This window comes from Lacerta agilis, chromosome 3 (assembly GCF_009819535.1).
Source record: "Lacerta agilis isolate rLacAgi1 chromosome 3, rLacAgi1.pri, whole genome shotgun sequence".
Lineage (NCBI taxonomy): Eukaryota > Metazoa > Chordata > Lepidosauria > Squamata > Lacertidae > Lacerta > Lacerta agilis.
Window position 1 is genome coordinate 110621900 of NC_046314.1, and position 12714 is coordinate 110634613.

Sequence of the window (12714 nt, forward strand, 5' to 3'; positions counted from 1 at the left end):
CTGATCTATCAAGAATACCTCATTGAGGCTCAAACTGCATGTGACAGCAGATCTGTATGTTTTAAACCCAAATCTGCCACTATTACATGCAGTCTCATCTTCAGTGTTTAGTAAATGTAATATATAAATCTGATTTTCTCGTCCCTTAAAATTGCAGGTGTGAGTCATCCTTTGGCATATGCTCTACTAAGGATGCTAAACTTTGCTTCTATAAAGGTTGAGGTGTTACTTTACAAAGCTGGACTGACATGAAAATAAAACTTGTTTTCTGAAATCATGTTTGCTACTGTATTGATGCCACACTATTCTGAATAGTGAGATAAAAATCCAGGTTGATTCTGGGAAGATGAGATAATTGATAAAACTAATTTCAGGCTGCAATTCCTTAAAGTGGTAAACCAGAGCTCTACAATTTCCGTAGCAGCTATGAACTTCCAGTGCGACACATCTGCATATTCATCTTTGTAGACTGTTTTAAAATAAAATACTGAGTCTGACACATGTGCCTCTTGGATTCTGTCAATCTTAAATCACAATCCTTCTATAGAGTACCTAAATTTTCACTACATAGCCATTAACTTTCTTATAAACATTAATTCTTGAAACCTTCACTTCCACTCTTTTCTGAGCAATTTTATTAATAGAATGAATGGTAGTGAACAGTTTTAATAGGGTAGTTTTATGGTCTAGTAGCATTGCTGGAGGTAGTTTTGCAAAACCGTTTAAATTCTCTAACAGTATAACTGACTAGTGCGCTGAGATATTAAAGGTACAAATAATATTTGACCCTATTCTGTCCTCTGGTGACCATGTGAGGTTATAGCTGCTCTGGGTTAGGGGAAATCAGGAGGAGATTTCTGGGTGGACCAGCTGCATTTTTTAAATTTTACTTTAATTTCAAAAGAAAAAAACGTACATCCTGCCAGTTTTCAAAAAGGAATCCAAGGTGGCTTACAGCCACAAAAATAACAAGCAATATAAAAACAACAACCACAAGATACATTAAATTGCCATCATAATAAAACAGCAATTAGCACAGGAAGCAAAAAATCCCTGTATGTAACAACCCATAAACAAGATTAGGTAAACAGAGACACCACTTGTGCACCTCATACAAGACAGTTTACGCAACATGGAAATCCAAGGGCACTTCAGATTCTTCGCTGGTTGAGTGCAAATATGGCATCTCTCAAGATCTTGCCTCGTAGCTCCTAGGAGTGGCCATCCTGGGAAATAAGCCTTGGAACAAGCATACACACCTGACCCAAGTTGCTTGCATGACTATGGACTGATCTCTTTCGATTTGCAGTCCCTCTGCACAGAAAAAGGGGGAAAAATGGGGCGGCTGAAATGTACTAGGAAAGTTATCTTCATATGTAATAATTTGCTTCCCTCCCCCCCTCAAAAAAAACCCTAAGCCTATTGAAAAATAAAAGTGGTTAGTGTTGGTGGTGGGAAAATGTTCCACATTTTCATTAGTCTTACACTTCGTGAGATCTAAATGTTACAGATTATTTTTTTTCCAGATAATACTGTAGTAAAATCAGCAGGTTGAAAAGTGTTTTGCTTAAAAAGGATTCATTATTGATTTACTAAACTTCCAGACAGGTCCTAAATGTATGAGGAGTAGGTCCTACTGAATTTGATGGGGCTTGTCCTGGGAAGCAGTCTTGAATTGCAGTCTTTATCTTACTTTATACTTGCTTGAACTATACTTAACAAACTGTCGTATCTATGCATATCGAACTTCCAATAGATAAATATGTATAGCGGACCTTGACTCTGACACTTTGACTCTGCTTGTTTTATTGGAACCAGAATGAAAATTGGTGTAAACAACCTAGATATACTAAAGGTTTTTATCATGCAGTTGGATTAACCTTGATGAATCTATTAAATGCCATTGAAACTTGACTGCAGCACTCTTGGTTTGTTTGTTTTAAATTCACACTGAAATCACAATACAACTGAGTGAAACTGGGGCTATGGGAACGTTTCAGGTAGAAAAGTGGTTTTGATGTTTCCCTTCTACTCTGTAATCTTATAAATTGAGGAAATGGCTGTATGGGTGGGTGGACTTTTTTTGAGAGTGGGGGATGTTATTTTAATCACACCTGTGGAACAGATAAGGGAATGTGTCCTGTTGTGTGTGGGGCATCAGAATGCAGCTATATTGAGAAATAGCAGGAAAGGGGTACAAAGGTGGTGGTGGTTTTGGAGTTGCAGAGTACAAAGGCCACTTAAGATTAAGCTGCTCTCGACTCTGAAGTTAATAATGCAACTTGAGGGAATCACAAAATGCTGTTTTGTACGTGCCTAATAAAACACAAATTCCAAGACTGATTATTTGCTTATTGGTAAAAAAAAATGTTTTATCAGTTCCATAAATGCATAGGAGAAACCTAGCCAAACAACACACAAATTGCTGCCGCATAACAAGGTACTTTTTGTTACTTTGAAAGGTTTTTTTTTAAAAAATAATAATATTGCAGTAGGTGCCCAAGCACATTTTCCTTCTCTCACCTTTTTTGCATTCAGTTCTTTTTCAAGTTTTGTTTTGAGAATGTGTGATTTCTCCATGAATTTATTTATTTCTCTCCTGAGTTCATCTGTCTGTTGCTGATGTTCCCTGCAAGGAGGAAAACAAATTCTACGAGGCACTTTCATTACAGTAAGGACAAGTCATTTATTGTTATAATAGAGTTATTTATTAAGAAAAGCCCTTTTGGACCAAAGGTCCTCCTAACCCAGCATCCTTTTTTCCACAGTAACCAAGCAGATAATACAGTGCCGCCCCGCTAGACGAATGCCTCGCTAGACGAACGGCATTCGTCTAGCGGAAGCTGCCCCGCAAGACGAAAAAGTCAATGGGGCTGCTTCGCAAGACGAAAAATTTTCATCTTTTTTTTCCGTTTAGCGGAGCGCGGCTGTCATTGCCGCTTCGCTAGACGAAAAAACCGCTAGACGAAAAAATCCGTAGAACGAATTATTTTCGTCTAGCGGGGCACCACTGTAAAATCATACCCTCCGGAGCGGGAGAAAACAAGCTTGCTCCATCCTCCATGTGATACCCTTTAGATCAGGGTTTCCCAAACTTGGGTCTCCAGCTGCTTTAAATATTTGAAGATGGCTAGATCTCCTCTCAGTCTCCTCTTATGAAGAAGATCCTTAATTTTATGCTTCATGAAGAGCTTCCCTGTGTAACAGCTGATGTGTGATCTTATGATACTTTGAACTGTATATAGTTTTGATTCTGCCATATAAATAGTCTGCAGGTTTGAGGTTCCATAAGCAGTAAATCCAGTGCTATATGACAGACTCATGCCCCATACTATAAATGAACGAGCAGAAAACTTAGCCTGCTGCCCTGCACAGAAAGAAGCTGCTTAAATAATCCATTGATTTCAATACAATTAAAGACAGTCTGTTAGAAGGGATGGCAGCCTTAGTTAAAAGTTACATCTACAAGATTAGAATCATTTGAGGAGATCCTGCTTTCAGACATTTGAACATCGTACCGGGATTTTTCTTGGAAGGTACCAGAAATATATTGCTTTATCTTGAGAATATTTTCTTCTCTGCGCCTTATATCAGCCTCACTCTGTTTTTTCATTTCAAGCACCAGCTCTGCATGCTACAAAAGGAAGCAAGCAACATTGCAGTGTGATTACTAAATACTGAGGGATAAGTTTAGTGTGAAAATGTTTATTTTCCAGATAAGGTTTTAATGTGTATTAGAATGAAATAATAGTAATCTAAATAAAACGAGCAACAAATTATGCCTGTTTTCCTTTGTGACAAACCTGTGTTTCTTGTTCCTGAATTATTTTTGTGTAATGTGCTACAGTTTCATCGAGCAACTGGCTCTGCTCCTTAACTAAATGTTCTGATTCTTCCAGTCGCCTTTCAGTCTCTTTCTGGTGTTCTTTTTCCAATTCTATTGCTGTTCTATACTCAGTAGCCTGTTAAAATAATAATAATAATAATAATAATAATAATAATAATAATAATAATAATAATAATATTCAACCCAATTATACTATAATCCTATATTTGCTTATTCAGTCTTTCAAATCCTTCCTCAAAACAACGTCCTAGTTTCATTCCTGCTTCTGTAACTAATCCTAGTTACAATAATAGAATCATAGAGTTGGAAGGGACCCCCAAGGATCATCTAGTCCAACTCCCTGCAATGCAGGAATCTCAACTAAAGTGTCCATGACAGATGGCCAATAAATACATATTGTTATAGGTTGTGGAGGGTGAGGAGTCTGTCCGGATTATATCTGTGCGTTCCTTCCAGGCCTCGTGAATCTCCGTCTGTGAAGTTTGAATCTACATTATGAAACCTGGTGTACTGGTCAAACAAGTTCCTTGGGTGGCTTCACCAGCGTCTTAAAGAGTTCTAAGAAGAGAGGTTTTGCAATAGTGGCAACTGCTGATGCTTCCAGGAGGGGAGAAGGCACCTGGGTAAATGCCCGAAGGAGAACTAAAGGCCAAGATAGTTAGTTTTTCGATTTGGCTGGGTTGAACCCAAGGCTAAGCCCCCTTGCAGGTCATCTCTAGGAAGTTTATGAAGAGGAAAGATCTATTAGAGTGTTAATGCTGTGATCCCTTCCCCTATGCTCAGGTTGTACACAGAAGTCTACAAAACCGTATATCCTAACGGCACCACAGTCTTCATTGACTTTTGTTCCAAGGAAACTGAACCCTGGGTCCCCAGGAGTCTCACTGCTCGGAGATTAGGGTGCATGCAACAATATTCTTTTTCTGCAGGCTCTGGCTTGCACATGGATCTCCTTTGCCTGAAAAAGCTGTTGTAGAAAAGTAAATGCAATGAAAACTCCTTTGTACACACAGATTTGTTCTCCTGAAGCGAATGGAGTAGTCTGTGTTAGAGCTATGCACAGACACTAACCTGGGTACCACCTGCCCTGCCCTGGATTCAGCCCCAAATCAATTCAGGGGTGGGGCTAATTGTTTAATTAGTGTTTCCTTTCCCCCACCTCACCCTAAGAGCAGGAGGGTGCAATCCTGCAGAGTGCTGCTTACAAGTGCCTTCTCTGCACACAAGGGGCTCTAGAACACAACACTTTTTAATGCATTTCCAAGTTTATCAAATGAGGTTCCATATTTTCAACAAAATCATTATTAGAAGCAAAGTCTTCACTCCACATCTAAAGATCAACATAGAAGAGGATAGGCAGAGCTTCTGGGGAAGTGAAATCCACAATTGTGGGAGTCATTGAGGAAGTCCTGCCTATAAACAGTCCAATTCTATGCATGTCTACGCAGTTAAGTCCTATCAACTTCAAATGGAAATTACTCCTAGGGAAGTGTGCACAGGATTTCAGAGTATGATGTTTAGATGAAATCTGAGAACCCAAGACGTTTTAGATGTGCAGCAAAACTACAACACATGAATGTTACAAACAAGTATTTGAAAATACATTATTTAGATATAATCCTCAGACTGGCTGTGTCTTCTCAAGGAAAAGTGGATTATTGAGCCTCTGGTGGGCTGCCTGCCATACATGATGGTTAGGCTAAATTTGGCTTGACGGGGTCACATGTTGTATGGGTTTGATTTAACGCTTCAGTCTCTCATAAATCAGTAAATCTGAATTCACAATACCTGGTCTTTTATTATTTTAGTTAATCTTGATATCGATGTCTCCTTTTCTTTTAGAATACCTTTGAGCTGCAGGTGTTTCTTTTGCAGAGCATTAAACTTTTCCAGAGAATTGTTCTCTTCGCCCAAGGATGCCTGTTTGATAATAAAGATGCTTGTTGAATTATGGTTAATACAAATGCAAAATGAACTAGAAATTGTTTTCATGCCCCCTAGTGGTTACAACTAAATTAAGAGCACAAATGTGGTTGCACGGCAGGTTTGTATAACAGCATTATGATACTGGCAGTTTTATTTTCAATTTCTTTCCTAGTGATCTCTAGCATGAAATTTGCCCTTTCATGGTTGCTGCACACTGCGTTGACAGTTTTAATTGAGCTATCTACTATGACCCCAAGGTATAGCTCCTGTTCTGTCACCTCCAGTTCAGACCCCATGATCATGTGCGTGAAATTAAAGATTTTTTTTGCTCCAACATGCATCACTTTACACTTCTTTACACTAAATTGCATATGCCATTTTATTGCCCATTCTCTCAGTTTGGAGAGATCTTTTCGGAGCTCTTCATAATCTCTCTTTGTTTTAACAACCATGAACACAAATTAATGGTCATCAGCAAACCTGGCCACATCACTGCTCACTCATAACTCTTTTCCCTTTTCTTGCGAGGAATCCTATTTGGAATAAGGGAATTTCCCTTAAAAAAAGGGAAAAGCTGACAGCTATGATCTAAATGCTTGTTGTCACTCAAAGAATTCTAATAGGTTTGTGAGACAGAACTTTTCCTTGCAGAAGCCATACTAGCTCTGCTTCAGTAAGGCTTGCTCTTCTATGTGCTTGTTTATCTTCTGTTTAACAATACTTTCCACTAGTTTTCTGGGGACAGACATTCAGCTAACTGGCTTGTAATTCCCAGGATTCCCCAGGATCCTTTCTTAAGAATTGGTGTTACATTGGCTACTTTCCAGTTCTCTGGTATGGAGGCTGATCCAAGGGGCAATTGGTGTTACATTGGCTACTTTCCAGTTCTCTGGTATGGAGGCTGATCCAAGGGGCAATTGACATATTTTTGTTAGAAGACCAGCAATTTCACATTTTAGTTACTCGAGAATTCCCAGGTGGATGCCGTCCAGACCTGGTGATTTGCAGGTTTTTCTTTTGTCTATTATTTTGGCTTGGAACTTCATCATTTGTCATCTCCATTCTGTAACAATCCCTTCCTCTGTTCTCTGAAATCATGACATTGTTCATTCATTTTTTTACCAAACAGCCAGAAAATGTAATTTCCATATAGCTGTCTTCTGACGTTTTCTGTGCACTCCTTTCGTGTTTCCCAGACCTGATTTGTGGCAATTATGTTGGCAGCAAAATGTAATTGCATCTTCAGCTAACCCAGGGTGGAAAGAGAAAAGCACTGCTAAGGCTTTTCAGGGCGTCTTTGCCCTTAAACACCTCCTTTCTTCAGATTCAATCCATTTTATTGCTCCCTGTTGATTATAGCCTATGTTTGGTCATCTTGACATTACTGGGTTCCGTTTTTAAATCCTACGTATACCAACAAACATGCACAATGTCACCTCTTGTTTTTTTTTTAATGTGCCAGAATATTCTAATAAAGAACAGTCACTATTTCAAAATATATCACCCTGTGTTGATTTCAGCTTTAATCTATCTCATCTGTTGTTGTGAATTATAGGGGACACGTAGGGGTGAGTTAATTTTGTTGTTATGTTCTAAGTGGAGAAGGGAAATCTCGCATGCACTTTTTGTCTTACCATAGGGTCGCTCCCAACTTTCCGGCTTCTTGTTTCTTGATTTCCAGTTGCCGCCGCACCGACTGTACCAGGTGTAACTCTTGGTTTGATAGCCCTGTCTGTAAGAAGTGATCCAGGACTGCAATGTCTGAACGGTTCATGGTCTTTAAAGGCGCGTCCTCTTACTTTCAAAGCTTGGGACTTCCTATGGGTCATTATCTCTGTTGTTGAGAGCTCTCAGGTAGGCTTACCTATATGTAGAAAAGTAAACAGATGTTAAAAGGTGCAGTATAAATGGATAAAACAAATATATTCACAACATTCTGTCAGTTACACTGTAGTGCGCACAGATGGAGAACCTGTGCCCTCCAGATGTTTGTTGTTGTTGTTGTTCAGTCGTGTCCGACTCTTTGTGACCCCATGGACCAGAGCACGCCAGGCACGCCTATCCTTCACTGCCTCTCGTAGTTTGGCTAAACTCATGTTAGTAGCTTCGAGAACACTGTCCAACCATCTCATCCTCTGTCGTCCCCTTCTCCTTGTGCCCTCCATCTTTCCCAACATCAGGGTCTTTTCTAGGGAGTCTTCTCATGAGGTGGCCAAAGTACTGGAGCCTCAACTTCAGGATCTGTCCTTCTAGTGAGCACTCAGGGCTGATTTCTTTGAGAATGGATAGGTTTGATCTTCTTGCAGTCCATGGGACTCTCAAGAGTCTCCTCCAGCACCATAATTCAAAAGCATCAATTTTTCGGCGATCAGCCTTCTTTATGGTCCAGCTCTCACTTCCGTACATTACTACTGGGAAAACCATAGCTTTAACTATACGGACCTTTGTCGGCAAGGTGATGTCTTTGCTTTTTAAGATGCTGTCTAGGTTTGTCATTGCTTTTCTCCCAAGAAGCAGGCGTCTTCTAATTTTGTGACTGCTGTCACCATCTGCAGTGATCATGGAACTCAAGAAAGTGAAATCTCTCACTGCCTCCATTTCTTCCCCTTCTATTTGCCAGGAGGTGATGGGACCAGTGGCCACGATCTTAGTTTTTTTGATGTTGAGCTTCAGACCATATTTTGCGCTCTCCTCTTTCACCCTCATTAAAAGGTTCTTTAATTCCTCCTCACTTTCTGCCATCAAGGTAGTATCATCAGCATATCTGAGGTTGTTGATATTTTTTCCGGCAATCTTAATTCCTGTTTGGGATTCATCCAGCCCAGCCTTTCGCATGATGAATTCTGCATATAAGTTAAATAAGCAAGGAGACAATATACAGCCTTGTCGTACTCCTTTCCCAATTTTGAACCAATCAGTTGTTCCATATCCAGTTCTAACTGAAGCTTCTTGTCCCACATAGAGATTTCTCAGGAGACAAATGAGGTGATCCGGCTTATTGGATTACAACTCTGGTTATCAGCCTCAGGGACGATGGGATCTGGTGGCCAATTTCAATTATGTTGCTTGCTTTTTGAGGGGCTGTGTGGATGTGTGGGTAAGGAGGAGCAACATTGGTTAGTAAGCAAAATCTAATAAATAAATAAACATTATGTATAATATAATTATAATATAATATATATTATTTATATATTATATATGATTAGATTATATATATAAAATTAAATCATACATATAATTATATATATATGAATGAAACAACTTGACCTCAACAGGCGGAGGTTGCGCTTCGAGTGACGTCACGCCGCAGGTAAGGTGGGCCCGGGTGACGTCACGACCAAGCACACGTGGGGGCTTCGCAGGCGAGGTCGTCCCCTTTCACGCTTTTTTCCCTTCCCCAAACAGCTCTCGCCTTCCTCCCTTCTTCCCCCTCAGAGAGAGAGAGACGCCTCCCTGAGAGGCTCCGCCAGCGTCGCAGCCGCCGCAGTAGGCCCGATGCCGCCGGTTGCTAGGCGACCGGACGCTGAGGGGGCGGGGCTTCCCGGCGCGGGAGAAGCGAGAGAGAGAAAGAGAGACCAGAAGGGCGGCAGGGGAAGGGAAGGGACGGGGCCGCTGCACTGCGGCAAAGCCAAGCCGCGGGCGGGCGCTCACGCCCCTCCCCTCCCCGGCCTCTCTCATTGGCCCGTTTGGAGAGAGCGGGTGGCGGGGAAGGGCTCGGCGCGGCGAGAGGATTGGCCGGCGCGGCGTGACTGACAGGGCCGCCACTCCCGCCCGCCACAACAACCAACCTTTCTTTTTTTATGAGGAGAAAAGGGCGGTATAGCGAGTGGGAGAGGTGGGTTGCCAAAGGGAGGGAGAGAAAAGAAAGAAAAAGAGAGAGGGAAAGAGGCAGGCAGGCAGGAGGAGGTGGGCGAAAGCGCGCGGGGGTGGGGCTCACTTTAGCCTATGACACTGCAACCCCCCCCCCCGGAAAAAAAAAACCCTTTACCTTTATTCTATAAAATAAAAGTTAGCTTGCGCTGAAGGTCAGGAGCTTCCCTCAGTCGGTGGTTAATTTAATTTATTATTTTTAATTAAAACTGCTGTGTGGTAATTGGGTTTGCTTGGGTAGTTCGTGTGTGAGAGAGAAGGGGATAGTGTAGTATTAACTAATTTTATTGAGTGTGGGGTTGTTGTTTTTTGGTCCCAAGAGCCAAGAAGTTAAGAACATGGGGAGCTGGCCTTGGACCGTGGGCCCATCCAGCTCAGTATTGCCCGCACGGACTGGCAGCAGCAGCAGCAGCTCCCCCCAGGGTTTCAGGCTGGAGATGGGAGTCCTGCGTCTTGGCCTCCTGGGGGTGGGGGAGGTGAAGTCAGGTAGTTCCCTGGAATAATAATAATAATAATAATAATAATAATAATAATAATTTATTATAATAATTTATTATTTATACCCCGCCCATCTGGCTGGGTTTCCCAGGTTGTAAGGTCTTCTTCCAGCTTCCCAACCAGCCAGGGGTGCCTCTTGACATAACAGGAGTAAGGGGGGGGGGCAACCCTTCGGTGTGGCGTGTGCTTGCATTGCTCTGGGCAAAGCTCTTGAGGGAAGGAGCCTGGGGGGTGATGGTCGCAATGGATATTTCCCTTCCTCCAGTACCCAGGGAGGTGGGGCGGTGCAGGGTGGGGAATGCAGGGAAGAGGGAGATAGGGAAAAGATCCGGTCAGGGGACCAGGGTGGTGCTACTGTTCGGTTTGGGATGCAAACCTGCCTTAATTATTTCCTTTTTGGAGGCAGGAAAGTACGGCAGAGCTGAATCCATGCGACAGGCGAAGTGATACTCTCTGGCTCTTTGTCTCTCTCTTTCTCTCCTCAGGATATAATATCTGTCTGGTCCTTTGCCCTGCCCTGCCTGCCACAGTGTTTTCCTGAGAGGCGCTTTCACTGCATTTCGGATCCCATCAGTTGGCAGCACCTCGATTGCTTTGAAGCATCCTTCAGGTAACTAGGGGTTTTGTGGGGGGTTTTTTTTGCTCTGCTTTCTGGATAACCTCCACCCCTTCTTGTCTGTGTTTATGCAACAAAGAGTTTAGACTCTTCAGAAATTTATGAAGCGGTCGTAACTCCATTACCTTTTCAGGATAGGAAAAACACTTATCGCTTACCTGTTCTGGGAAAACTTCGATGTTGGAAAGGCTACTGTATTATATTGAGAAATGCCCTGTGATCCTCAGATGAAGGGCGGTATGGAAATTTAATAGATGATGATGATATCACAGCCACAAGGATGCTTTGGGTTGTTTTTTCTTTTATGTTTTGTATTTGATCAAAAGCTTTGTATCTCAATTGTTATTTTGGATAATGTTTATTATTATTATTTTGGCTAATAATATCTTGGATAATGTGTTATCCACATGCTCTTTGTTGGGTCATGTATGCAAGATAATTGACCGTTTTTGTTTATTTTGTTTATAGTGAAATAGAATTTTTAAAAAGAAAGAAATTTATGAAGGATGTGAGATTTCAAGGGCCCTTTCTACATTCCAAAGATGCTATTTTCAGCTAGACTGTTGCATTTATAAGAGCTGCAGGTGAGCAGAACAATGTCTGCAGTGAAGTGACGATGTATGGTGGGAAGGAACATAAAAAAAATAAATCTTTTCAGTTATTGTCCTGAGGCAGTGCTTTTTGTTTCAAGCATGATGGTTTCCTCAGTTCGGTTAATGTGAATAACCTCGTTTCTGAAGGATACTAACAAAATCTGACACATTACAGATAGGTGACATTAATGTACATTTAAATAATTTTAATTTTCTTTTATAATCATTTTATTTAGTATTTATATAAAACAAACAAAATGCATACAATAATATATTTGCTTTTCACTAAATAAGCTTTTTTAGAGTTTATAGCGAAATAATTGTACTACTTCATATTTACAATTTACAAGGTATAGCGAGGGGAGGGGGAGATCATACGTGCAACAAAAACCAGTAATTCAGTTATAAGGATAGATCAGACAAATTTTTATTTTCCCAGGAAGGTTCTTTCCGTTGTGTTACAGGATATTATTTTCTGCCTCTTTTTGTGTGGCTCGTTGGTCTGAGGTGTTTGCTTTTCTAATACTGTACTAAATTCTGCTCCAAAACTTTTTTTGAACCAGTAACTGGTTTCAGAGCAGTTCTAGCTAACTGGGAATTTCTTCCATATAGAAGTGAATTACTTCATTCTGAAGAATCATCTAGCAGCTAGTTTTCTGTTTAGCACAGTAACAAATAACTGTCATGTGTGTCTTCATTCCTTCTAGCATGCTGCTTGGGCTGTAGCTACAGTAACAAATTTAATACCTTAGATTTAGGAAAAGCTGTTTGCTCTCTTTTTCTTATCTTTTGGCTACAAAGCATCTTTTTAAATTCCTATGCCAACTTTTCTACAATAAAATAATTTTAAAATAATAAATAATGATTTGGAAGGAGTAACACAGGCTCAAAAATGTGCAAATTTTAAATTAAAGTCACTTTTTAATTTAAGGATGTATTGAATAATTGGCTTATTTTGGAAATACTGGATGAAGGGAACTTTCACCATTTGTTAAGGGCAATATTTTTATTATTATTATTATTATTATTATTATTATTATTATTATTATTTGCTTATACCCCGCCCATCTTGCTGGGTTTCCCCATCCACTCTGGGCGGCTTCCAACAAAATATTAAAATACAATAGTTTGTCAAACATTAAAAGCTTCCCTAAACAGGGCTGCCTTGAGATGCCTTCTAAAAGTCTGGTACAGTAGTTGTTTTTCTCTTTGACATCTGGTGGGAGGGCGTTCCACAGGGCGGGTGCCACTACTGAGAAGACCCTCTGCCCAGTTCCCTGTAACTTGGCTTCTCGCAGCGAGGGAACTGCCAGAAGGCCCTCTGCGCTGGACCTCAGTGTCCGGGCAGAACGATGGGGGTGGAG

At 41.0% G+C, this 12714-nt stretch overlaps 2 protein-coding genes across 2 annotated transcripts in view; one reads left to right on the plus strand and one right to left on the minus strand.

The window, feature by feature from the left end:
* Positions 1-919: 919 nt before the first annotated feature.
* On the minus strand, positions 920-7650 carry LOC117044405. Its single transcript, XM_033145142.1, has 6 exons — positions 7408-7650; positions 5636-5767; positions 3804-3962; positions 3519-3634; positions 2524-2629; positions 920-1314 (listed from the first exon to the last, which is right to left on the minus strand). The coding sequence occupies exons 1-6, from the start codon at positions 7600-7602 to the stop codon at positions 1282-1284; spliced, it is 741 nt and encodes a 246-aa protein (XP_033001033.1). The 5' UTR covers positions 7603-7650; the 3' UTR covers positions 920-1281.
* Positions 7651-10476: 2826 nt separating this feature from the next.
* The window catches only part of KIAA1841 (KIAA1841 ortholog), a 36071-nt gene continuing 33833 nt past the window's right edge, over positions 10477-12714 (plus strand). The window contains exons 1-2 of the mRNA XM_033145140.1: positions 10477-10751; positions 11226-11341. The gene's annotated coding sequence lies outside the window, so the exon portion shown is untranslated. The remainder of the gene's footprint in view (positions 10752-11225; positions 11342-12714) is intronic.

Bases quoted from the DNA above. Each gene is read 5' to 3' on its own strand.
- LOC117044405 (XM_033145142.1), bottom strand. From the start codon at position 7,602: ATGACCCATAGGAAGTCCCAAGCTTTGAAAGTAAGAGGACGCGCCTTT. The intron at 3,635-3,803 runs GTTTGTCACAAA...TTCCTTTTGTAG, and splicing joins TTCAGGAACAAGAAACACAG to CATGCAGAGCTGGTGCTTGA. The intron at 2,630-3,518 runs GTACGATGTTCA...TCCTCCTTGCAG, and splicing joins ACCTTCCAAGAAAAATCCCG to GGAACATCAGCAACAGACAG.